Genomic DNA, 27,279 nt, shown 5'->3' on the forward strand with positions numbered 1-27,279 from the left:
AGACGACAGTGTATGAATGATCACTTGTCGATGAGGTCACACCCCAACCTATCACTACTTGGGAAGCCCCCCCCCCCCCCCCAATTTATTTAATTATTTATTTATTTCATACATACTGCCATCTGCCATTTGGTGGTCAAGGCAGGAGTGCACAAAGTTAAAAAAGAAAATTACGAAGTAGTAAAAAGAAAATAACAGCAACAAAGGGCGATTAATTCAATAAATAAATAAATTCAATAAGACGAACGGGAAGCAAAAAAAGTACAGGCAAATCATTTGTCATCAACCAGACTGGGTGAACAGAATAAAAACAGAGAAATTGAAATACACTGTGTACTAGACGCGCTACTGTGATACATGAGACGAAACAGCAGACAAGATTCTGAAGATACCAGGTTGGTGATATCGCTTGGCAGTCGCTTCCATTCGGAAATGGTGTGTAGAAAGAAGGAACAAGAATGTGCTTTTGTTCGGCATCGTGGCATCAAGATAGTCCTTTTGTGTTTGTTACGGGTGGGGCGTGTTGTGTTGTATTGCATGTAATTCTGAAAATTCAGTTTTGTTTTATTACCTATGATGTTGAACATTTTTAATCTGTGCAGCTTGCGACGGGATTCAAGCCTGGGAAGCCCAGATCTGTTGAGCAAATCAGGTACCGAGACCTGTCAACCATAAGCGTGATAAATAAACTGGGTAAATAAACCAAATAAGTAAGCTTCCACCAACATGGGCGTTTTGTGGGAATTCACAATGAATGATAAAACGAGGTTTTGCTGCATTCAGGGGCACCTGTGTGCAGTGGTGCGTGTTGAAGGAGAACCCCCCGCGTGTCCCCCTAACGCAGGCGTCCAAGCTGGTGTCCAAGTCGGCCTTCCCGGAGGCGGCGTCCAACAACGAGTGGGCGCGCTACCAGTACTACCTGGGCCGGATCCGGGCCATCCAGCTGGACTACTCGGAGGCGAGGCGCCACCTGCTGCAGGCCATCCGCAAGGCCCCTCAGCATGCCGCCCTGGGCTTCAAGCAGACGGTGCACAAGCTGGCCACCACAGTGGACCTGCTGCTGGGGGACATCCCGGACCGGTCCGTCTTCCGGCAGCCGCCCCTGCGCCGCACCCTGGCCCCCTACTTCCAGCTCACCCAGGGTGGGTGTGGAGAAGGGAGGAGGAGTAATCCACCACAGACGGCCAGGCATTCTGAGCTGCGAGCGCGTATTAAGGCAGAAGCCTTTAATGCCTCATCGTTGTAAGCAGGAGCTGTCGACAGAAATGTCACGCTTTTCAATTGGTCAAAACGGTCGTGACCTCACAGTGCACAATTTTCAAACTGGGCCAATGGTACTTTGGCTAGTAACCATGCAACCAATTGAAGGGATCGTATAGTGATGCTCTAAGTAAGTGGAACTGAGCTTAGTTAATTGCTTAATTATCCAAGTAGCCTAATCAACCTTTCTAGTCAGGCAAGATAAATAAATAAAGCCGAGTAGGAAATTGGTCGAGTTAGGGAATCGAACCCCGGTCTCCAGAGTGCGAGACGAGCTTGCTAACCACTGCACCATGCCAGCTCGATGGTTTGGAATGAACAAAGTCACGTCTAGGTGTCTTCATTCACTTCCATCTTTGTTCCTTCCCTTACCACCAGGTTCAGGTGTCCACCGAGACATGGGAGACAGATACATTTCCTTTCCTCAAAAACCAGTTTACTGAGCGCACAGCCCAACAGTGATGGTGTTCTTTGGACTCCCTGGCAGCGTTGCAAGGCGCTGTTGTGTTCCACTCTTAGAGGGGAAGCTTAACACCTTAACCACACATCAGTGACACAAGCAGCAACACCACGCTTAAGGGGGGACACTGGTCTTGAAAAGAAAATTTTATTAATTTAGTCATAGCTATGAAATTTTCTGGGCACATGTATTTTTGTGCACTGATTCTAGATATGTCATTTAATTTCATGTAAAACAATTCCTTGGGCACTTATGCACTTTTTATGCAAGTATTTTGTAGAGAGTTTTGAAGAAAATTTGCTGCAGGAAACTCGCTGAAATGTATGCCATTGGGTTCTCTTCACACCAAGGAATACAATAAGGGTGAAATTGTCATCCTGCCTATCATAGAACTTGAGTAATAGGGTACTGAAGCTGCCACTTCACACACAGGAACACACATTTTCCTTCTCATTTCTGAAGCGACAACTTCAAAACTCTATAACTTAAGTTCTATGATAGGCAGGATGTCAATTTCACCCTTATTGTATTCCTTGGTGTCAAGAGAACCCAATGGCATACATTTCAGCGAGTTTCCTGCAGCGAATTTTCTTCAAAACTCTCCGCAAAATACTAGCATAGAAAGTACATAAGTGCTCAAGGAATTGTTTTACATGAAATTATATGACATATTTAGAATCAGCACACAAAAATACATATTCCCTGAAGATTTCGTAACTGTGACTTCATTAATAAAAAATTTTTTTTCAAGACCAGTGTCCGCCCTTAAGGCTTCCGCCTCACTGCACTTTGGGTCAACAAAGTGCCACCCTGAATTTTTGTTTGCTCGGGTTGTCCAGAGGTTCTTGTTCGCTTGTTTCGCGACATGCTGTCTGCTCGCTTACCTGAAAGCATCGCAGGTGAGCCACTCGTATACTGGAGCAGCTATAGCGCTTGTTGCTAACATTTTTGCGAAGGCTTTCGTCTATCTTCCTATCCACAATGAGTTGGGCTACTTTGTGCAAACTTCGCTGCCAGCAGTAGCGGCGAGCATACCTCCGAAGCTGAGTTCTGTAATGCACCTACGCTAAGCTGACAGTGTGATCTTCAAATTGACTTAGTGATCGTGATCGAACGCATGGCATTGCTTAAGGCGGCCATGGCTTGCGGCGTCACCTAGATGACAGCGTCCTGGTAGTGTAACCGAGGGGGAGCCCAGCGGCGAGTCCGCAAACAGCCTCTGGAAAGTAGGTCGTGTGACCGTGACGCTGCTTCCTGTCAGAGTGGAAGCTAAGACCTGCCAGCCAGTAGTCCGGGACTTGAAAATCAAGTAAGCCCATCGTGTCGCCGGTCGGGGCTCTAAGGTGATGGCAGCAGAGCCGGGTGCATCGTCCCCGTCACGCAGGAGGGAGTTCGCGCGACATACATGCCGAGGCGGCTCACAACATAAGCAAGACTCGCGTAGCGCCATTGGTGCTAAAGGACCACTTAAATCGAAAGTAAACATTTTTTTGCCCGTGAGTTATCCGCAGCACATTCTTGGCAGATTCTGAGCATGCTGACAGAAATTTCGATGTAGTGAAATTTCAGTGCTACGAAGTAAATTGCCGACTTTATTGGTTTCGTTAAAGGGGCTCTCTTTCGAAGAGAGCATGTCAACTCAGTCAATCGCAGACTTCTGCTCTGCTCGCAGGAGAGAACCCGCAGTCATGCGCAATAGTTGGTGAGCCCTTTCCGAGAAGTTATTCATGCTTGCACCGTGCCTGCATATACAGTAGCCGACCGATATTTCGGACTCCAATAATTCGGACTAGCGCGATATTTCGGACTTCGCTGAGGAACCGTCGCGCACCTCATAGGAATGTGTACATTTTCACGACCGATATTTCGGACTTTGTGGGGTCTAAAAGTTCGAATTTTCGGACTAAAATAGGCGCCAACAATATTGTGATGATCGTTTTTCAACCGAAAGTTCGTTATTTCGGCTTAATATAGACGTGAGCGGGCATCACTGTCACAACCAACCCGTTTGCCGCCACCGCGAAAGGCGCCATCTTGGATTTAAACGGAATCGGACTGGCTTGGATAGGCTTGGCTATTTGTTCTCCACCGTTGCTATTCGAGATAAGATGCTCGCCATTGCCATCGAGATGCCCTACAAAGGGCGCACGATCGCATGGAAAACGAATGGTATAGCAGAACAGCTGTAGCACCCCCCCCCCCCCCCCCCCTTGCTGCACGCGGAGTGGGGGGGGGGGGGGGGGGGGGGGGGTCGGAGGTGCCTGCTTCCACTCGCGTCTTAGCCGTGGGTTACCCATGGGTTAGCTCAGTCTTTGCGAACGTCATTGCCTCATGCAGACTGACTGTTCTTGCTTCGTGCAGCGAGTGCATTCATTTGCCGCAAGACCGCGGCCGCGTTGCACTATCTGGTATCATGATGTGATAGGGTGCGGACATGAAGAAAGCATGGCTATGACTCAGACAGAGTCTAATATTATCGCATGTAGGCCGAACATGGGGAGCGATGATTTTCGCGATTTTGAAAACTGTTTTTTCGCAGAATTGTTTATTTTTTTAAGTTCACGGATTTTTCGGACTGTTCGATTATTCGGACCATTTTCTGGGTCCCGCTGAGTCCGAAAAATCTGTCGGCGACTGTACCAGTCCAGAGATGTAGAATTGGTTGGACACTTTCAGAAGCTACCATGGCCGCAGTCAATAAAGGGTGTAGCTCTATTGAGCGGCTCTAAGCGGTGGGGCCAGGGGAGTAAATGACTAGGGGAGAGGGGAAAGGTGCCGAAAATTCAGATTTCACCACAGATGACTGAGCTTCTACACAGCACATCAAGAAAATTCTTCCTGCGGGATGGAGTGGGTATCATCACAGGCATACTGCATCTTCATCAGGGCCCCTTTAAATCGGGGTTTAACTGTGAAACGGTCCCCGGGCTCTCTGCCACTGTCCACTGTAGCCGTGAAGTGCATCACACTAGAGACAAACTCCAAAGCGGCTGCCAGGGTCACATCGTTCGCCTGTTCATGCTTGGGCACTCCGCTGTTGCTTGCTGACGCCGCTGCCAAGTAACTGGTGCCGGGCAATGCGAGGCTTGAATTTTGCCACCTGAAATCTAACAGCCAATTGCATTGCCTCATTTTATGATCTCTCTTTTTTTTAGCTACAATCTCAGTCGACCTTTTGTTCTGGCAGGGGAAAAAAAACTGAAGTTTCGCTCTTTCAAAAGAGACCAAGTTCGCAGTGCTGCACTGGCTTCTTTTGACGGTGCAAGCAACGGAAAAGGAAACAAATTTTTCTGAGCTGTCTTATCAAGATTGCATCTTCACCTGTTGATTTCTCGTTAGCTCGACGGTATTCAACCATGAAGCTTGGCAGTTAGATTAAGAATGGTGAGACATATCCAACTTTGACAAAGGACCAGTGTCCCATGGATGAAAGTAGCAAGAGTGTAGTGAGCAGCCCCTTGAGAGCAGGTGGAATGCCAGATTTAACCAAGTTGTTAGACAAGGCAGTTGTGTAACCTTAAAGGTGCACTGAAGAGGATTCTGAACTTGTCTTCTTGCCGCGGGAACTCTATCTACACGTTCCTAGCATTCTTAGAATCTGCAACTTATTGCCCTGTACGGCCGATTTCCCTAATTAAATCGAATTAACGTCCGGCTCCCGCCCTTTTTTTTTAATTCTCCCTCGTACGATGGGCGGAGTCCACCAACGCGTGAAGTTCCTTTCAGCCAGCTCCGTGGAGGCTTTGCTTTCGCTTTATTTTGTTTTTTTGGTTTCCATGAATAAAATAGTTTCATTCGCAGATAATATAGCCGCAAAATAAGCCCGCAGAAATAAAAATACGCGCGGACTATTTGCTACTACGGACTACTACGTATTACTCCGCCGATGGCAGAGCGGCAAGCCGCCACGGGACTGGGTGAAAGGCACTCCACGCGTTGGTCGACTCCGCCCACCGTTCGGGGGAGAATTAAAAAAAAGGCGGGAGCCGGACGTTACTTCGATTTAATTTGGGAAATCAGCCATACAGGGCAATAAGTCGCAGTTTCTAAGAATTCTAGGAACATGTAGATCAAGTTCCCGCGGCAAAAAGACAAGCTCAGAATTCTCTTCCGTGCACCTTTAAGTGATCGGAAGCGGGCGGACTGGGTGAGAGAACAAATGCGGGTTAATGACATCCTAGTTGAAATGAAATCAAGAGGAAGAAGTGGGCTTGGGCAGGGCATGTAATGCGAAGGCAAGATAACTGCTGGTCCTTAAAGGGGCTGCTAAACACTGCTTGGGGGGATACCGGCTATACTTCAGGTGGATTCTTTATGTCACGCAGATGCTGACTTAAAAAGAATGACAGGAATCGCACAGGAACGGGAGTTATTCAATGAAGAAATTTCAAAATACAAGCAAGCAAAACGCTGCCCTCAACTCGATTTTGGCGGGGCTTCCCACTCCTATTTCGCTCTCCCAATGACGGCACCTGGCACAACCAATCAAAACAGCCAGCCAGAGCACGTCACGGAAGTTTGTACTCCATGGTTGCCTGCTCTCTAACTCGTTCTTGCTGAGTCTGGCAGCGTCGTTTCCATGCCAGAGCCCCTGGTGGTGTATTTTTATTTTACTTGCTTTGCAGGGCTTTTATCTAAGAGAAAGACATTTTTGTTGATCTAATATAAAACGCAGACAGGTAACAAAATGTTTCTCTATTTATTCACACAATTTGCAGTATATTTACTGTTTGTACAATCATCAAGCTCGCTCCAGGTGATGTCATTCGCAGCTGAAACCCGCCACTGTGTGGGGACACCATCAGAGCCATCAATTTGTTTTTGGGAGGATATTAAAATATTAAAAAACGCAATGTATGCGGTATTACCGACGCTAATAGCAGCGTTGTAACTTACTGTATGCGATCAACAGGCAAAATAGTCAACTAAGATAGTGTTTCTGGGCCCCTTTAAGGGAGTGGACTCCAAGAGAAGGCAAGCGTAGCAGGGGGCGACAGAAAGTTCGGTGGGCGGATGAGATTATGAAGTTTGTGGAGATACGGTGGCCCCAGCTGGCGAAGGACAGGGTGAATTGGAGAGACATGGGAGGCATGGCCTTTGCCCTGCAGAGGGTGTAGTCAGGCTGATGATGATGGCGATTGTCCTCCTCTCGCAGCGGTGCGGGCAGGCAACCTGGCGCGCTTCAACGAGGTGCTGGAGAACTTTGGGCCCAAGTTCCAGGCGGACCACACGTTCACGCTCATCATCCGCCTGCGGCACAACGTGATCAAGACAGGCGTCCGCATGATCAACCTCTCGTACCTGCGCATCTCCCTGGCTGACGTGGCCCACAAGCTGCAGCTGGACAGCTCCGAGGACGCCGAGTTCATTGTCGCCAAGGTGAGGGAACAGCATGATGGATGTTGTCATTACTGCTCTCTGTTTTTTTGTTAGATGCCTATCTGAAAAGCATTGTTTTCAGTCAGTCCAATATTACAATGACAGTTGGTGATATTGTCAGCAGTTTGATTGCACAGCTCCAAGTCTTTGAACTCTTTCCTTACCATGGGGAAAAATGACCATTTTCTGAAGGTTTTAGTACATTTTTTTGTTCTGTAAAAACTATTGCATTCATTATTTATTGCAATACCCAGAAACATAGCTGAATAAAGGTGCTTTCTATTCATATAAGTTTCAACAACAAATTGCGTGTTGCAGCAAAAAATTGTTTGCTAAAAACAAGATTTTAGGAAAAAAATCTAACAAAACTTTCAAGAACACACTTATATTTTAAAAAAAATGTTAAAAATTTTTGGAATATGCAAAATGTTTGTTACTCTATTGGCCACTATCTGCAAAAAAAAAAATTCTATCCTGAACAGTATTCTTGCTGCAAAACAATAACTGGAAACCCTGTAGTTGTGCTTCGAAGCGCGGCCGCCTGTGTTTCAGGCTGGTTTCTATCATCACCGATGTGAAAACTGAATCATCTTCAGACTTGTTGTTGCTTGGGTCGTCGATAAAATCACTCGCAGATGGATGGAGTCCTAAAATTTGGTAGGTTTTAGAGCACGTGGCACACATGCGGAGGCTGCCAAGCAGCTTTGATGGCACCACATCTTTGGAGCGCGTTCAAAAAATGCCGTTTTGCAGGGGGTGAAAAAAAACTACCATATTTAATCACATAATGATCGCACCCCTAAATTTTGTTGTCAAAATTCTATTTTTTTTTATTCCCCGCATAATGATTCCACCCCGAACTTGCCACTGCAATTTGCCACGTGCCAGCTCAAGCTCGCGATGATCGTAACCCCCGCACGGGTCCACGCATAGTGCAAGGAGAATGCATCTCCGTTGCCAGCACGCGCTCTCCAGCTTCGCGTCTCCAGCACGCGATGGTCCTGCTAACGTGTGTCGGCTGCGTGTCGCCCGGGGAAAGACGGGTGCCGTGGACTTTCATTCGGCGACACGTTCATGTGACTGCGGTTTTATTTTGGTGTTCCGCACTTTAACAACGGCAGCCGCCTGTTGGTTGACCCACAGTCATCCCGCAGCAAACGCGTCCCGGTGCGTTCTCGCGAGTCTCGATAAAAACGTGCGTTCGCCGTTTTTGCAAGTCGGTGGTGTGCTTTGTGGTTGTGTGTGCGTGTCAGTGCCATTTCACCATGGGGCGGTATGCTAGTTTCATGGCCGTGTTCAAGCTCGAGGCTGCTGATTATGTGCTGGAGCATGGCAACCATGCTGCTGGCAGGCATTTCGGCAGCGACGAAATCCGAGTACACTATTGGAAAAAGCAGTGTGAGAAGCTGATGGCAAGCAGTAAGACTCGCCGGGCCGGAGGATGCGGTCCTTGAATACTTGAGGGATCTGTGCAAAGATGGTTGCGCTCTGTCATTGGAAATGACACAGACACAGGCGCGCACAACTGCCAGGAAACTGGGAATCGCCGCAAAGGACTTCCGCGCTAGCTCCGGTTGGACGACTGGCTTCATGCGACGAAATGGACTTTCATTGAGGCAGCGGACGTCGTTATGCCAGCGGCTCCCACCCGCGTATGAAAGCAAGGTGGTGGACTTTCATCGTTTCGTCACCAGGATCCGCGAAAAGAACGGCTACCATTTGTCACAAATAGGGAATACCGATCAAACGCCGCTCACCTTCGACATGCCCCGGAACACAACTGTCAACGAGAAGGGCGCTCGGGGTGTCCTCGTGAAGTCATCTGGCACAGGGAAGCAGCGATGCACTGTGATGCTCACTGTGACGGCCGATGGGCGAAAGCTGCACCATATGTCGTATTTAAACGAAAGACTGTTCCAAAGGGAAACTCCCCGTGGCATCCATATCCGCGCTCAAATGAAAGGATGGATGACTGCCAACCTGATAGTCGACTGGGTAACGACTGTTTAGGGGCAAAGACCGGGGGTGCTTCTGCTTCCCTTGCTCCTTGTTTTGGATAGTTTTAGGGGACACCTTGTGGATAGCGTACGTGCTAAGCTTAAAGAGCGACACACAGACATTGCAGTGATCTCTGGGGGACTGACGTCCCTTCTACAACCTCTCGACGTGTCACTTAACAAACCATTCAAGGACAATGTTTGAAGGCTCTACGCAGAGTGGATGGCGGCGGGCCAACATCATTTTACGCTGGCCGGCAAAATCAGAAGACCGTCCGTGGAGATGCTTTGCTCGTGGATCGTCGAAGCGTGGAGCGGTATCCCCGACCAGGTAGTGGCCAAGAGCTTTAAAGACACTGGCATATCCAACGCGCTGGATGGAACAGAAGATGACTTTCTGTGGGTCTGCGAAGATGGCCTCAGTGACGACAGTGCCGTTTCCGACAATGAATCATGCAGCAATGGCAGTGGGGATTTAGACTCGGAATAGAGTAATTACTGGACGAGAAAAATGAAAGGGCATTGTGCAGTTCATGTGATGCCTATGCAATGTGTGCGCTTATTACAAAGGCAAGTCTTTGTTGTGATAGCTATCACAAGAAGTCTGACTTGCAACTTGTTTGCATTTTCGGTGCTCAAAAATTTTTTTGAAAAGTTTACCCCACGTAATGATCGCACCCCTAAATTTGCGTCAATTTTTTGAAAAAAAAAAACTGATCATTACGCGAGTAACTACAGTGAAAACTCGTTAATTGTACCCCCGTTAATTTGGAAAATCGGATAATTCGACGCGCATGCGAGGTCCCTACAATTATACATAGGAGTCTATGGGGGGGGAACTCTCGTTAATTTGTACAAATTTTGCCGTGCGTCGGTTAATTCGACTTCACTCCACAGCCCGCCAAGCCGGTGCACCGAGAGCAAAAAGAAAAAAACACTCCTGTACGACTGATAGGCCATCCGTGCGGCCATCGTCATCAGCAGCGTGAGAGAGGGCGAGAGAAGCGAGGTTAGCGGCAGCTGGTGTCTCATTGGGCTCTGTTGTGTCGCAGCAGTCGTGTTGGTGTCTTCCACTTGACCCTATCGACAGCCAGTCTCGTTTTGGCGTGTGTCGTCGTTTCCACGTGTTCTGGCTGCTATGATAGCGGTTATTTAACCTTAAGGCGGCGCCTTTTTTGGTAATTGCACGCTTTGCCAGCGTGTGTACTGCACTGCTTTCGAGTGGGTAGCACGCAGTGCCGGCACGCCATGCCTTTGTGTCCTGTCAGCTGACCAAGGATGAAATAATTGAAGAAGTGACAGGCGCTGACAACGACTATTCGTCAGAAGGTGATGATTGTGAGCAGTTGCCCCAGATGCTAAAGTGCACGATGAAAGAAGCCGCAGAAGCCTTGTCCGTGCGGGAGGACTTCTGTGAACAAATCCCTGACGGTCCGTGAGCCACGCACCTGGCAGCTGTTGAAGCTATCGTAGTCGCTCAAATTTGCTCGAAAAATCAGACGACGATAACAGATTTCTTTGCCAAATAAAAGTATGTCCTGTTGCGGCAAACATTGTTTTTTCTTGTTCATTCGATATTTCGACGTTCGGATTATGCGACAATTTTTCGCGGTCCTGTCAGTGTCGAATTGACGAGCTTTTACTGTATACATTGTAAGTTGTGAGTTTTCACATCCAAAAGCACCACATCTGCTATGAGACGCCATAGTGGAGGGCCCTGGGTTAATTTAGCCTACCTGGGGTTCTTTACGATGCGCTACATTGAGCTCAAATCATCTGGGGTAACTAAAATAAATAATTACCACCTAACAGATCGTTAAAGCAGTGGATCGTTAGAACTGTGAAGACATTTCAAGTTTACCTGAAGACCTCCTGAATAGTAGCAGTAGAAAAAAACAGAAGTCCTTTTAATAAATTGGCTACTTTTGAGAGGCATTGTTTTCTTTTGTCGTTTTTTTCTCTTGCTCAGCATAATCGTCTTTGTGAAAGTGTTGCAATTTTTGTGGTGTATAACTTTTGTACTTACTCTGTTACCCGGTTATAACGAAATTGAAAAAAGCCTGATATTTTTCACTACACGTTTTTCATTACATGCAGTTTTCGCAAGAAGAATCGAAAGGACAGTGTAGAACAGAAACCAAAAGAAAAAATGAATATGAAATACCTTAATGAGGGTGAAATCACTTTGAAAATTTACAAAAAACAGCAATACTCAAAGTTACAAACACTGAGAAACAATTTGTTGTCACGCTGATAGCGCAACTGCGGACTCCTCACCTTGTGTTGCTGCCGTTCTGCCATCCCCGCTCCCAGCGCACGAGAGCTGTCAGGGCTTAATCGGTGCTTAATCGGTGCTTAATCGGTGCTTAATCGGTGCTTAATCGGTGCTTAATCGGTGCTTAATCGGTGCTTGATCGGTGTCTGATCAATGATCAGTACAATCAGTCCCACAATCTGGCTATAGGAACGCTGGGGTTGAGGCACATGGGGATTTGGGTCAGTGGCCCTAGGGTCAAGGGGTCAGTGGAACAGACTGATAACCCCTGGATTACGCACATTCAAACCTCGTTACAACAAACAATGATATGTGTTTAATCTGCACTTAATCTGCGCTTAATCATGCGAGCAACTGTGCTGCGGTGTTGGCCGGGCACTGCTTGTTTCGTTTTTTTTTTTGTTGCTGTGCCATATTATTTTGGCTGCTTCTGAGCGTAAACTGTTGTAATGCCACGTGGTACGACGTTCCAAAAGAGAAAGCACTGAAGCACAGTGCGTTGTGTCAACTGCGGCGGCTCGTGTCATTTCGTGCTTTATTGTAGCAAAACTTTTGTGTGGTGCTGCCGAATCTCAAGTAGCTTAGCACCAGCTAACAGATAGATGGCGTAGCCAGTTCATTGTATCAAGGTCAACCACTGCAACACCTACCTTACATGGAGGTCTCAAATCCACCCGCTTCAATGAGGGCCGCGCTGGGGAATTGTGAAACTTGAATTGAGCACGACTGTTGTCTTCAGGTAAGGAGAAAATGAGAAGTATAGTTGAAAAATTGCTTTCTTCTAAGGTGCATGGTATTACTCAGCAGAATTGTGTGTGAAAATTGGTACCACTTGTGTGGTGTTTTATTTCTATGCTTGTGTACTATATCCCTTTCAGGCGCCATTTTTTGTTTTGACTGAAATCAATTATTTTTTCACCTAGGTAGTATATTCAGGCCTCAAGAAAGAGAATTTGTTAGTTTTTGAACATGAAAGACCAGCAAGTAAGTTTTTACAACGATGTGGAAAATCTCGAACAAAGTGTTAGATTTGTTAGAAATAATGACATCTGAATGTTCTCGTGTGTGAGGTAAACACCCAAGGGATCGTGGAATCGCTTTGTGTTTCGGAGATTCACATTACGCTCAAAATTGAGCAAAAACAGTCGATGTTTTCACTCGCGGCAAAATCTGTCTGCACAAAAACGGTGGACCTAGCTCACTCTTATGGGAAATATTGTTTACTGCATTTGCTAGATGGTACAAAGAAGGCAACTTATTTGCAACAAGAAGGGTGCTCAATGTGACTGAAGTAATGAAATCACTGTCAAGTGCTCCAGTTTCTCAGAAAAAGTTGTAGGTTTGCCGCCTGAAAGGGTATCTCTTTAGCTCAGTAGCATGAGTGTGGAATGAAGATGCACATGGCATGCTTGGCTTCCGCCAGCCCGCCCACAAAGCAGAGTGGCAGAGTTCTGAGCACAGCCCTACTTTTGAAGGAAGAAACAGCGTGACGAAACACGGACACACATAGAAAAGACACACACACGAGCCCTGCTTTCTGTGCCCATGTCTGCCAGCGTGGGGCGAGGCCTGCGAGAGTGTGGCAGTAGTGTTTTTCTCCCAGAGAGAGAGAGAGCAGGTGGTGATGGTTGTGCAGGCCATCCGTGACGGGGTGATAGAGGCCACCATCGACCACGAGCGGGGCTGCATGCAGTCCAAGGAGAACATGGACATCTACTGCACCCGGGAGCCCCAGGCGGCGTTCCACCAGCGCATCTGCTTCTGCCTCGACATCCACAACCAGTCAGTCAAGGTGGGCGCATGTTGAAAGCCTCAAGGGGGGGAGGCACCAAATTTTTTGGCTGGCATGTTGTGTGTTTCAAACATTGAGTGTTGCTCCAGGACTCGGGGTTCATGTGTGCGCTGTAAATGATGTATTCATCATGTATGCTGAGTGATTCCGGTTTCTGAGCGCAGGGAAGTGCTGTGAGGTCATTATCAGGGAAGAGCAGCAACCCTGCTCGACTGCCACATCGTCCGCTCTTCTGCACGTGCTGCATACCAGCTACTTTCGAAATGCCGGCAAGCTTGGCACTGTGATAGGTTGAGAAAAGCCAAGCAAGCAAGGGACGACACCAAATTCTGTAACCAAGCGGCTTATTTGTGCCGAGCTCAGTTGGCATACCACATTTGCCAACGCGCCTTCTGCATTGTATTTCGGTTTGCCACACTACGCCGATGCTGATGCTCGGCAGACATCTGAGTCTATGGCCCATAGCTGACAGCGCGGACTACATCAACCGGTCTCCTGGCCGCATTAGAGCGGCACGATGTCTCCCTCTTAGTGCCGGTCAATTCCTGTCACTGTCTTCACTTTGCTGCAAAACTGCTCAGTGTTCTGTGGCTGCTGATTACGATAACTGCTGCTCGCTCTTTCTGCTGCTTGCTTAGCAAACAGTCCGTGTGTTTGCTAAATGAATGCCTCAAGATACTGTTTAAATGTGTGTAAGGGCCACACCCTGTTTTCCTGAAGGAAATGTAAAGAAAAAAAAAATCCCTGTAAGGGCTGCACTCAAAACTTTCCATGACCCACGGAATGCACGCACCGTGGCCTCCGCAATCAGCTCTGGCTGCGAGCAACAGTGCGCTTATTCGTGGAGGCCACATAGTACGCACACAGGAGCTTCCAGGTGCTTCCCATGGACGGCACTCAAGGCCACATTTCATCATCATTATCGTCAACTTTTTCTCCCGCTGCGAGCTCTCCCTATCCATGTTGGGACCACTGTCACCAGCTCTGCCAGCTCCGGCTTTTTGTGGCTGTCAAAGGGACGGGAGTTGCGGTAGTGTATTAGTTCACCACCGTTGTGGCTTTCGTGTGCTGCCACCGAGCGGTGCAGTTTTAGCATGATGGGCAAGCACCTTAATACAGTCGACGACTGATTTTTTGGACTCTCTCTAGGGACCGCGAAAACAACCGAAAAATGGGCAGTCTGGAAAATCAAATTTCACCGAAAAAATTACTTATTACCAATATGCCGGACGAAGCAGCCAGTTGTATGGCACACACTCTAAAGCTCCTCATGACTGTACATATTTCGCTGCACGACATGTGCACGGACGACGGGCAGCGACCGCTTTTCACGAGCTCGGCCTGGCTGTGCTGCCCTCGGCGTGTCGCCGATGAACGCAGGGGTTGGGACAAAGTCTAAATGGGAAAGCGAACACACCACTGCGGGAACTGCGCTGCGCCCACAGTACGATGGGCCCGGAATGAGAGCGCGAAGATGGCGCAACGATAAGAACAGGGTAAACGGCCAAAGCAAGCGTTTCGTCGGCATTTGCCTTCGCCATTAGGCCTGACGACTAGAGCCAAAATCGGCATCGTATCCAACGATATGCACTTTGCGGTGGCTTGCATATGACCGCGGCCTCGGGCGCCATCCATGAATGGCACTTGGAAGCTTCTGTGCGTGTGCGTGGCCTCCGTGATGAAGCGCACCAATGCTCGCAGTCAGAGTCGATCGCGGAGGCCACAGCGCATGCATTTATAAGGCTATTCCCACCTTGGTCTTGGAAAGTTCGGGTGTGGCTCTTACACGGATTTATTTTCTTTCGGGAAAACGGGGTGCGGTTTATACACGGGTGCGGCCCTTACACACGTTTATACGGTACTTGGCAGCTTGGGTGTTGGAGGCGAGTGCGAACGAGGTCCGGAAAATCGAGTGGCCAGTTGCGATGCGCCCGAAATTTCAGGCGCTCTTATACATTGGCTTTATGGGCCATGTCGCGGTGCCACAAAAAAGTCCGAATAATCAAGCATGTCCGAATTTTCGGTCGGTTGTTGACTGTACCTACACAGCTGGGAGTTTTCTCTCAAATACGGAAATTGTGTGGGGGTGGGGGGTCATGAAATTTGACGTGGCGAAGAAGTGCGTCCAACAATGATGCAACCACAAGGATGCATTGAGGAGCACAAGTTGCAAAAAGCCCAAGGCAAGCCGTGCGAGTTTCCAGAACTGGAAGAAGAGCTGCTCTGCTATGTGATGGAAGTACGGAACAACAGCTACGCGTTGACTTTTTCTGGGATGAGCGAGCACCAGAGCACAGCACCAGCTCGGGGTCGGAAGACTCCACGAGCGATGATTGAACGTAGAGTAAATGCCGCTCATTCTCTGATCAGTGTTTCTAATTAAAAAAAAAATATTTTTTTCCAATATCGCGTGTATGGGCTACACCCCGAAAATTTGCCATTGAACCTGGAAACAAAAGTGCGGCCCTTACACGCGTTTATGTGGTATTTGCCATCAGCACACGAACCTCCAATTCTTCGACGTAGTGCCTGGCCGATGTTGCGTGTCGCCGTTCATTGTGCGTCACTTTAGTGTGCTGTAATGTCACTAATGTTCACTGATATCGTTCCTATGGCTATACGTGTGCAAATGCCACGCTAGCAATGGGTCTCGATCGTGAGAAAGAGCATTTATAGACTCTTTGTAGCTGAATTGAAATGTATTTCAAGCTTTGGTCGCATCGAATACTTGGCCAGAGGTGACCTTAAGTACAGAGGAAGCCCAAAACAAGCTTTTTATAGCCTTAAAATTTGGTGTCTCAACCTCTTTAAACGCGATCTGCTTGACACTGAGGCAAACGGTCCTTTTCAAACTCTTGCCACTGCTGCTAATGTGCCAGAATGTCTTATTTGAGTCTTTAAAGCCAGTTAATACAGTTGCACTTGTTTTGCCGACAAAATGTCCCAGAAGTGAAATAAGAAACATGAAACAGTGGCGCCATCTAGTCAAGGCATTGTTAACTACAAACCATTAGAGCAAGAATATTTCCATCGCATGACATGTAAGGCTCAAAAACTTTGTAAATTTAATATAAATCATTGTGTTCTATCTTTTAAGTAGATAACACTACATAATAAGGCTTGAAGTGTATTTTTTGCTGCTTCGTTCCGGAAGTTTGTGTTACTTTCCGGGCAGTTTCAAACAGTAGCAGTGCAACTTGAGGTCTGATTAGGCTTGATTGCTCCAGAATCGAGAGTGTATCTCAAAAACTGGGCTATAGCGGCTTCAACTTGATCGTCGAACCTAGTTAAGTCATAGCGAAAAGCAACAACACCAGTAGTTGCCGGTAAACATGCTACCCAGAATCGCAAGGACTGTTGAATCGGGTGAAGCGGGCGGCTCTTGCTTGGAAGGACGCCGCCATGTTTTCACGCTAAATGCGCAAAAGCCACAACGCTAACTTTTGAAGATTGCGTGCGTACGCTAGCGCTATTTCCCTGTTAGCGTTTCTTGCTATGAGAAGACAGTTCTTAAATGCAGTTGTCAGTTGTCACTTTGCGTGTCCTTTAAGGTGTCCATGACCTTGTACAGGCTGCAGCACTTATTTCCAACGTGTCTTCACATGTAGGTCACCTGGTTGGGGACGATACCTGAATTGAAAAAAAAAAAATGCGGCTCTTAAAGCTGGTGGCCTGTAAAATATGTGGCTTAGTTGAGAGTGCTGAAGGCTTGCCAGTGCGGCAAGACATTGGGCATTCAGAATGTCTGTTAATTGTAGTATAGTGAAAGGTTAATTCCAACTTGAATCATTCGAAATTTTTTTTATCATTCAGACATTTGAAGTGTGTATGCAGGACATGGATTGTTGCTTGGTGGCACTGCCTGTGTTTTGGGCAGTAGAAAGTGCAAGAAGACCACTTTCCTGATGAGTGCCGCCGTGCAGTCTGATCGGTGTGTGTGTCTCCCCTCCCAGGCCATGCGGTTTCCACCAAAGTCGTACAACAAGGACCTGGAGTCAGCCGAGGTGAGCTCTCTCTCTCGCACGCTGCTGCTGCTGCCTGGCGGGAAACAGGCCACCACGGTGGCCTTGCTCTGTTCTTGGCTAACTCCTTGTTAACTGCTGGGGAGGAGTGGGCAAAGCGTGGGATGCAGAGCCAAGTCCTTTGGGGTAATGGAGTGGATTCTAAGAGAAGGCAGGGATCAGGTGGCTGAGGAGGAGGCTTAAAGGGACCACGCAAAGAATTAAAAGCCGCTTGTACATGTTAGAAGTGATGCTCAGAAGCATTGACACCAAGTATGAGTCTTCGGAACTGAGCCGGCAATTTATTATGAATTTTTAAAAATCGTGTTTTTTAAAATTCGTGGACCGTTTGGTGTCTTCGTAGGGAGCCATTTTGGAACCAAAATCGGGAAAACAGACGTCACTAGTCCCATGACGTCGGCAGGCCACCGCACGCTGTCATTCGCTTGAGCCGCGGCAGCAACGACGTCACGGGCACACTTCCGGCAGCGGTGAAAATCATCTGCTCGAGCGGCCGCGCGACCCCCTCGGGCAAGCGCGATCCAGAGCATTGCCTTTGCGCATATGTTTTCAATTTACGTCTGCCGCCTCTTTCTGTCGCGAGTTCGGGAGCCAAGAAAGCGCAGAGACCGGAGAGATGCTGCCGACGCACGCTGCTCCTCGGGAGTGGGACAACCGGAAGTCGTAAACCGAATGTCAGCGAATGACATATTCATAGGCGGTGCCCAGTCCTGGAGCTGTTTTCTTTATTTGCTTATGGTGCCCCGCGCGTACGAGTTGAGGGGGGGAGAGGAGGAGCGTGATTTTTAATCGTCTATAACTGCGTTGTTATTGATGCTAGCTCAAATTCTTGCGCTGGGGAGACGAGTGATGGATTGCCTATCTTTACGTAATCTCGATAAATTTATTTCATAGTCCCTTTAAGGCCTTTGTCCTGTAGAGTCAGGCTGGTAATGGTGGTGACAAAATTTCGCAAATTGCACAGTCCCCTGTGCTTTTCCCATAGGTGTGTGAGCTTTCAGGCACTGCGAATGCAGGAACCCAACTGAGCACTTCACTTAATGCATCAGCAGTTGTTCTTGAAACTGGGAAGTAATTTAGGTGTCCACCAAAACCCTCAATCGAGATTTGGTTTGGTTTGGTTTAGGGGGGTTTAACGTCCCAAAGTGACTCAGGCTATTGGGACTTTGTAGTGAAGGGCTCCGGAAAATTTGACCACCTGGGATTTTCGAGTCAGGAGACGAGCACCATAACCACCCAACCATTGCAGCAGTGGTTTCATCAAGATATCTCAAGAAAGAAGTTGTTGTTCTCTCAATCTTCTAAGGCCATTTTCTCGGAATCAATATTTTGCCTGGTGTGGCTGTTAGGGAAAGCCATATCTTGGGAACCACTTATCAGAATTTTATGGGGTTTCTTTTATAACATACCTGAATAAATTTCTGAGGTCAAGACAAGCCCCCTTATTTAAGATATTGTCTCTGGAATTTGTAATAAACAATTAAAATTTGGTTAATGCAGGTCTAGTAAGTAACACTAAATTCAGGGCTGTGCTAAAATTTTTCAGCAAGGAAATTTAGAAAAAGGGCCTTGTCTTGCCCTGGGGTACCTATCCAGGAATGACTGTGCTGAGTTTCAAAGTGCTAGCACATTTTGCAAATTCTCCAGGCATGTCCCAAGGAACCCATGTAAACTACCTTGATATACTCATGTAACTTGAGAACCAGAGGGCACAGCTCCATGAAACTTGGTAGTTCTTCAAATGTTTGTGCTACAAGCTTACCCTGAAAATTTCGTCCATATATCTCAAGAAATAAAAAAGTTGATGCTCAAGGGTAGCCTCCCCCCTTAAAGGGGCAACGCGGCGATGATTTTTTCAGTACCAGTTGATATCATTAAATAGATTCGTCATGCTTTCCAGAGACCAGAGCAAAAAGAATTATTGAAATCGGAGCATGCAAACGAAAGTTATTCCACACTGAAAATTCGAAATGAAAAGCTCAGACGAAAACTCACTTCACTCGCCCATTTCACTCACCCAGTACCGAGATTGGGCGCTACCAATCAGAACCGCGCCTAGCGCACACGCAGCGGAAGCGTGCATGCAGTTGTTGCTTTGTTGAGGCTGTAGACAGCTGCGCATTTTGACGGCGCCTTCCCCCCGTGTAGTCAGGGCAGGGGTGACTAACCACAAAGGAAGCTCCCCGAAGTTTCTTTTTTAGTTGGACTGGAAGGCTGTGGGCAGTAGCCCCCCTCCCCCCCAAACTCGACTCCCGTCTCCTGTCCGGCCTTTCTCTTCCCAATTCTGGGCAAGGTTTGTCGACTGGCTTTTTTTTTCGCTGCCGTCTTGGTATGGTCACGGCCGGTCTCGACGCGCGCGCTTTCTGTTTCGAGCCCACGTTTTTTGAACAGCGCTGGCCGCCACCAAGGTTTGAAGCGGAATGGAAAGTGTCGCCCCTAGCTGTATTCTTGTTAGTTTTCGTTCGCTTTCCCTGCTTCTTTCCAGTTTTTGTGGCATGCGAAAAAACCTTCAGTGTTCAGAGACATAATATTTTGGATTCACTTCGCAAGTATAAAGGAACAATATGCAAACTGGACACCCAACCAATGAGAAAGGCAGCGCCCTATCTGGATGCCACCTCATTTCCGCTGCCGCAAATAGCCGCCGCGTTGCGACACCATCGGCTCGAAACAAGCATTTCTAGCGAAGATTAAAATATCAAATATTATTATTTCGGTGATCTCATTGCGCGTTCGGGACTCACAATGTCCCTTACTCTGCATACAAAGAATAAAGACCACATGCATTGTCTACGTCGCAGGGCACCTTTAATGAGGCTGGCATCTTTTTGTTGCCAACCCGGTACAAGCGTGATAAAAAGAAATGCGAATAGTGGAGTGTGTGGGCACCACGCTATTTGCTTTACTTTTAATTGCCCCTGTACAGTGCTTCCCACATTTTCAACGCGAGACGAGGATGAGAATGTTTTTTTGCATAAGAAATAAGAAGCTTCCTGCAAACGATCTTCATGCGGCATGTAATTTCTCAATACATTCACACATTCTTTGTCTTCATGTGCCGAAAACAGCAACACTTTTTTGTTGCATGACCTGTAATTGTAATCTGCCGTGCATCTCAGAGCGAAGCACTCATTCCCAGTCCTGGCTGCGGCAGTCGAATTTCGCAGGAGGTGAAATTCTAGAGGCCCGTGTGCTGTGCGATGTCAGTGCACGTTAAGGAACCCCAGGTGGTCGAAATTTCCAGAGTCCTTCACTACGGCGTCCCTCATAGCCTGAGTCGCTTTGGGACGTTGAACCCCTGGAAGCCAATAGACACTCATGCCCTATCGTCAAGGCACCAGAGACTGCCCGCAGTCAACATGCAGTCATGTGCACAATGCTACGTATAGCATTGAAGTCCGTGCTGAAGACAATTTATGTTTAACGACGCATCCACAGCAAGTGGACGACGACAATCTGAACTACTGGACTGCTCACTTTCTTTGTTGCCATTTATCGGCAGACAGGGAAACTGAAACTCAAAGGGGGGAGTGGGTTTCGGAGGCGAATTTTTTTATTTTGTGGCATAGAGTGCTGAATTTGGCACGCTTATTGGGAAATGCATAAATGAACAAAGTTTCACTCATATTTGAATACTAGTATTGACATTATAAAATTTTGTGCATCATTGCTATACCTAACTTGCAGAAAGCCTGGTGTGGCAACAAAGCATGGTAGGAGCCCAGAGTCACTCTTAAATGTTAGCCAAAGGAATGTTTTATGCAGTGACATTCTTTCGGCCCTGGCGGAGTCTGTTCACACCACAGTTACAGAAGAAAATACTATTAATTTTTTAATAAAATAGTTGCTTCGGGATCCCTGTTGTTGTTGGCATCGCTGTTCACGCATTTCCAGTGAGCTGTGCGGTCTAACAAGGAAGCAGCAGCAGTATGGTAGGCATGTGAAGAAGCAGAGGTATGGCAAATTTGTAGGCTTATATATCATGGTGTAAAAATAGCACACAGGGAACACAAGGGACGGAAAGGAAACGACGCAGACAAGCGCTAACTCGCAACTGAGGTTTATTGCTGACGCGCGCAATATAAGGTAGTCACTTTAAAAACATAAAAACAAAAACAACCTTTTTTTTTTGATAACGGTTTTTTAAGTGATCTTCCACAGCGCTGAGTGGCGCCTGATGCTTCAGTTTCATTTTTTCCCTCTGACTTGGTCTTTCGAGGAGGGACTGTTTGTGGTTTTTGTTTTATGTTTTTTAAATTAACTACCTTATATTGCGCGCGTCAGCAATAAACCTCAGTTGCGAGTTAGCGCTTGTCTGCGTCGTTTACTTTCTGTCCCTTGTGTTCCCTGTGCGCTAATTTCTACACCATGAAAGTTTTCCAGCTTGCCCAACTTTCGGCTTTGCTTATATATCACTAGCCATTTGGTCTTTCCCGCTCAGTTTTTCAAATATTTTGTAAAACCAAGCTCATATTCTCGTCGTAAACATTATTGAATGCGGAGGTGCTGCGCTTGAACTCGTTTTGTGGCATGTGCGATTTTGACACCACCAGGGCTCAACGGTTGGCAGCGGTGGCCATTGAGTGATGGTAGGTGATTTTTGGAGAAAGAATCTGCTGGAACTTTTGCGATTGCGTTTACACTAATGAGCTTGTTGCACTGCTGACATGAATGTTCATCGCAGCAAATCTTAAATTTGGCTTTCTGACGAACTGGTAAATGGAAGTTTTCCCTATCCTACAAGGTGAATGTTCGGATCGCGCCTGGAAATGACAGCAGCCGGAGCAAAGGGGTAGTGGGAATAAATGCATGCCTGACTGTGCGCTTTCATTCCTCTTTTCTGCCACTCTCCTCGTACTGTGAGCATCGGCAGTGAGCCTCAGGAAGCAACCGGGGTATTCACACTGTAACTCGCGCACCTCCGCTCGTGTGGCGCACCCTCGACGTTCGGATCAGTGCAGTGTGTTTGGCTGTGTTTTTCTGAGAACCCGTGTTTGGTGTGCACATAACTCCTTGTTCTTTCTCCCTGGCTGAGAGCTATCCGCACAGCGTAAGCCACTTGATGAGAGGGAATTTCTCGTTACCTGTAGAGAGTAGCATTTGGTCAAGATACCGACAGGGCAGATTATCTTCCAGTTTATGAATTCTTGTGCAGTAAACAGCCAGTTTGAAGACAGGCACACACCAGATGCATTGTGCCTAGAGCAAGCTTCGAAATTAGATGTGCGGGGCTCCACGCTGAGCGTTAACGAAGTGCTTCATGAAGCTCGATAGAGGAGGGCATTACAGATTTGGGGAAAGCCTAGTCGCCTTGCAGGAAGGCTATGCATGTTTTGAACCTGTGTGTTGTTGACGCGACGTACAAAAGCTGGATCACGGGCCTGTCAGCAACAAGAACGAGCAGACATGATGCAAAACACAAGACCCATCTATCTCTTCTCCACACTGCAGAATAAGATCTTTTTCATTCTTTTCTTTGTTGCCGGTAGCGGTAACCAAAATGGTCTCTTTCGCATTTTACTCCCGTTGAGCCTTGATGTCAGATTTTGACACCATACCTGTAAATCAATTCATACTTGCACCATGAGCTTCAGCTTCTTACTGCGTGGTTAAGGAGCCTTGGGCATTGTAAAAACACGAAGCAACAAAATCTATGACCAAAATAGAAAATCTAGGGCCGAAAGGGTGTAGGGCTGCCATGAGTGCCTCGCTATGCGTCTCAAGAAACAAACCACCGTTGCCTGGTTACTTTTGGCAAACACTGTACATGCTTGCATAATGCATTACTGTCATGTAAAATTAGTGACAGTGAAGGAATAAGAAAGTAATTCAGAAATATGGGAACTTCACTCCATGAACAATTTATCAAGGAACACAGTGCAACAAACCACATAAAAATGCATAAGGCCATTGTCATGCTACGCTTTCTGTAAGAGGATGGTCTAGTCAAAAACATACTGTCACGATTTTTGTGACCTGGAAGCCGCATCCCTCCCCTTACGTGTGCAACATTTGAAGCGCAGGACAAACTGCACCACCCCCTTCCGCCCTAGTGGGGGCTTTGTCTGAACCTGTGCGTGACAACAAAACATATTAGGAGCCTAGAGTCGGTCTCTTAAATTTAGCCAAAGGAATGTTCCATGCGGTTACATCCCCAATATTCTAATCAACCTGAGTGGTTGTTGGCCATCATGTGTGCACACGATGCATGGCGAGATTTAGGACTGAGAAGCCTCAGAATGTGCACAGAACTACTGACCTCTTTCTCTGGAATTTTGGAAGTAATTTAAAGTGATTTTTTGGACCTGATGGTCCATAGAGGGTCTGAATAATTGGTTGTCGACTGTAATAGTTCACCATTCCTTTCTTTGTCACTATTGGGCTTTCCTGAGAAGGACCCAAAAACTTTGAACATGATGTGGGAAAAAAAAGAACAAACTATGAAAGAAGGAGCAAGCAGCCCTCCTTGCCAGACTATTTGGATCATTAGCTTTCATCTTTTACTCTCGAATTGCCTACTGTGTGGGCTTGGCTTGGACCGCTCTGTTTTGATGCTCTTCCCTTCCTAGTTACTAGCTGATGGGGGTTTGGCCCCATGAGCAGTTGTGTGCTCAAGCAGCCTGTAATTGAAATTCTGTTCAGTATCCCTTCAATATGATCATAGTCAGAGGGGGCCAGTGAGAACCATAGTGTAGAAAGGAAAAGGACATTAGTGTTGGGTAAGCTTCAGTTAGTTTTCTGACAGTGAGCTGTTAACCGGCATCACGACTGTTCCGAAATCACTGTCACTTGGCATCGAAGGCCACAGAGAACGAAAGAAGGGCTGACGCTCAGCAGCAGGCCGTGCGTTGTTCTCTCTCGATGCTGCTGCCTGTGGTCGCAATGTTGCCCTTGTGCCAACAGCGGCGGCCCAGAGCTGTCTGCAGGCGGATTGTACGGAGACTGGCCCGCTGACCCCCACAGCTGCTGCCGCTGCTGCTCCACTGGTGTAATGCATCTCGGCCGCTACCCCTCTTTTCTCCCTTCTGGTGCTGTGCATGATGCTTGCCACTGCTTCCCCCCCCCCCCCCCCCCCCCCCCGCTGGAGTGTTGTTGTCGTCCAGAGCATCGGTGCAGCTTGTGCCAGCAGGCAGGAGTTGGGACTGACAGAGGATAAACTGCCACAGGTCGTGCATGCACTGGTGTCCGCTGCATTGTTATTGGCCCACGTGTGGACCTTGTTTCACTCTGGTCTGGAGCAGATCTATGGCTGCTGTACAGTCCTCTGGATGTTGTGTTGAAAGCGGTGCTATCATTATTCTCTCGCATGTCCAAGCGATGCTGGGTAGCCTGTTGTATATACCTTTGCATGTGTGTATGTCTGAACATTTTGAACACTTTTGTTGTTAAAATAAAGTTTCTTAACATTCTTTCTCAGGTATGCTTAGTGCAAGTAGTCTTCTCTTCTCTCTTACCCAAGAGACGCGGGTTCGATCCCGGCCTCGGCGGCTGGAATTTCTTGGGAGGAGAAATTCTAGAGGCCCGTGTACTGTGCGATGTCAGTGCACGTTAAAGAACCCCAGGCGGTCGAAATTTCCGGAGCCCTCCACTACGGCGTCTCTCATAGCCTGAGTCGCTTTGGGACGTTAAACCCCATCAACCAAACCAAACCTTCTCTTCTCTTCATCACTTGTGCCAGTGGCCTCAAAACTGTGTATATAGGGGTATAACTACTCTCCTCTGGTGGAGGAGATGTTTTGTCAGTGTCAAATGCACTGCTTTTTCAGCTCAGTTTTCATGAGTACAAGGAATATGCAGTGCTGAAGGGTGGTGGCCACATGTTTTGCCCGCTACTGGGAAGAAATGTTACTTAATCGCATCCTAGTCTAAATTGAAATGGGCATTTGAAGTGGAGGGAATGGCCAGAGTAGGCAAGCAGAGCAGGGGATAGCTTGATAAGGAAGGGGGGGGGGGGGGGCACAGCTGTCTTGGGGCAAGGTTCATTAGAAGGACATAAGCAGCCTCCTTAGTTAGGTTGCTGGTGACTACATCCGGCTGTCACAGTTCACTAAGATATAAGATGTAGAAGGCAACAAATTCTTTAGTGACCCATACCTCAAATATAAGATGTACGTGGCATTTGTGGATAGTAAACGATTTATTCCTGCATTTCATCGCTAGCCAGTCAGTTGGTGCTTGTTCCAGAAGATGTAGCTACATGTCTCCTCATTGGTGCCAAATAAATTTCTTTATGCCAAACTGCAAGCTTTTATCAGTGACTGTGCAAGTTGGTTAACAAGGCCTGTGCACCTTGGGCAAGCAGGACAGCTGGGTGAGCTATTACTAGGAATCCTCAGTACCTTCTTCCACAAAGCAAGACAGGGTAGTTGGAATTGTTAGTACCTTCTCTCACAAGGCAAGTGCAGGGAGTAGTGGGAATTGTCCATACCTTCTTCCACAAATAAAGAGTAGGGAGTAGTAGGAATTGTCAATACCTTCTGCCTCAAACCAGGAATAGGGAGTAGTAGGAATTGTCAATACCTTCTCCAAAATGCAAGAGTAGGGAGTGGTAGGGATTCTCAGTACCTTCCACAAACCAAAACCAAGGAGTAGTAGGAATTGTCCATGCCTTCTTCCACAAATGTAGGGAGTAGTAGAATTGTCCATACCTTCTTCCACAAACCAAGTGTGTGGAGTAGTAGGAATTGTCCATACCTTCTTCCACAAACCAAGTGTAGGGAGTAGTAGGAATTGTCCATACCTTCTTCCACAGACCAAGAGTAATAGGAATTGTCACTACCTTCTTCCACAAACCAAGAGCAGGGAGTAGTAGGAATTGTCTGTGCCTTCATCCACAAACCAAGTGTAGGGAGTAGTAGAATTGTCCATACCTTCTTCCACAAGCCAAAAGTAGGGAGTAGTAGGAATTGTCAATACCTTCTTTCAGAGACCAAGAATAGGGAGTAGTAGGAATTGTGAATATCTTCTTCCACAGACCAAGAGTAGGGAGTAGTAGGAATTGTCCATACCTTCTTCCACAGACCAAGAGTAGGGAGTAGTAGGAATTTTCAATACCTTCTTCCACAGACCAAGAGTCCCTAGGGAGTAGTAGGAATTGTGAATACCTTCTTCCACAGACCAAGAGTAGGGAGTAGTAGGAATTGTCCATACCTTCTTCCACAGACCAAGAGTAGGGAGTAGTAGGATTTTCAATACCTTCTTCCACAGACCAAGAGTCCCTAGGGAGTAGTAGGAATTGTCCATACCTTCTTCCACAGACCAAGAGTAGGGAGTAGTAGGAATTTTCAATACCTTCTTCCACAGACCAAGAGTCCCTAGGGAGTAGTAGGAATTGTGAATATCTTCTTCCACAGACCAAGAGTAGGGAGTAGTAGGAATTTTCAATACCTTCTTCCACAGACCAAGAGTCTCTAGGGAGTAGTAGGAATTGTCCATACCTTCTTCCACAGACCAAGAGTAGGGAGTAGTAGGAATTTTCAATACCTTCTTCCACAGACCAAGAGTCCCTAAGGAGTAGTAGGAATTGTCCATACCTTCTTCCACAGACCAAGAGTAGGGAGTAGTGGGAATTTTCAATACCTTCTTCCACAGACCAAGAGTCCCTAGGGAGTAGTAGGAATTGTCCATACCTTCTTCCACAGACCAAGAGTAGGGAGTAGTAGGAATTGTTAGTACCTTCTTCCATAGACCAAGAGTACCAAGTAGTAGGAATTGTCATTACCTTCCACAAACCTATAGCAGGGAGTAGTAGGAATTGCTAGTACCTTTTTCCATGAACCAAGAGTAGGGAGTAGTAGGAATTGTTGGTACCTTCTTCCACAAACCAAGAGTAGGGAGCAGTAGGAATTGTCATTACCTTCCACAAACCAAGACCAGGAAGTAGTAGGAATTGTTGGTACCTTCTTCCACAAACCAAGAGTAGGGAGCAGTAGGAATTGTCATTACCTTCCACAAACCAAGAGTAGGGAGCAGTAGGAATTGTCATTACCTTCCACAAACCAAGACCAGGAAGTATTAGGAATTGTTGGTACCTTCTTCCACAAACCAAGAGTAGGGAGCAGTAGGAATTGTCATTACCTTCCACAAACCAAGAC

The 27,279-nt window shown here is 47.2% G+C and overlaps 1 protein-coding gene across 1 annotated transcript in view; it reads left to right on the forward strand.

The window, feature by feature from the left end:
* Window positions 1–27,279, forward strand: part of Rpn3 (regulatory particle non-ATPase 3) — a 37,859-nt gene that overhangs the window by 8,512 nt on the left and 2,068 nt on the right. The window contains exons 7-10 of the mRNA XM_089547584.1: window positions 845–1,142; window positions 6,876–7,099; window positions 13,008–13,163; window positions 17,117–17,167. Coding sequence (XP_089403710.1) covers window positions 845–1,142; window positions 6,876–7,099; window positions 13,008–13,163; window positions 17,117–17,167 — 729 coding nt within the window. The remainder of the gene's footprint in view (window positions 1–844; window positions 1,143–6,875; window positions 7,100–13,007; window positions 13,164–17,116; window positions 17,168–27,279) is intronic.

This window comes from Amblyomma mixtum, chromosome 6 (assembly GCF_055824585.1).
Source record: "Amblyomma mixtum isolate Tamu chromosome 6, ASM5582458v1, whole genome shotgun sequence".
Classification (NCBI taxonomy): Eukaryota; Metazoa; Arthropoda; class Arachnida; order Ixodida; family Ixodidae; genus Amblyomma; species Amblyomma mixtum.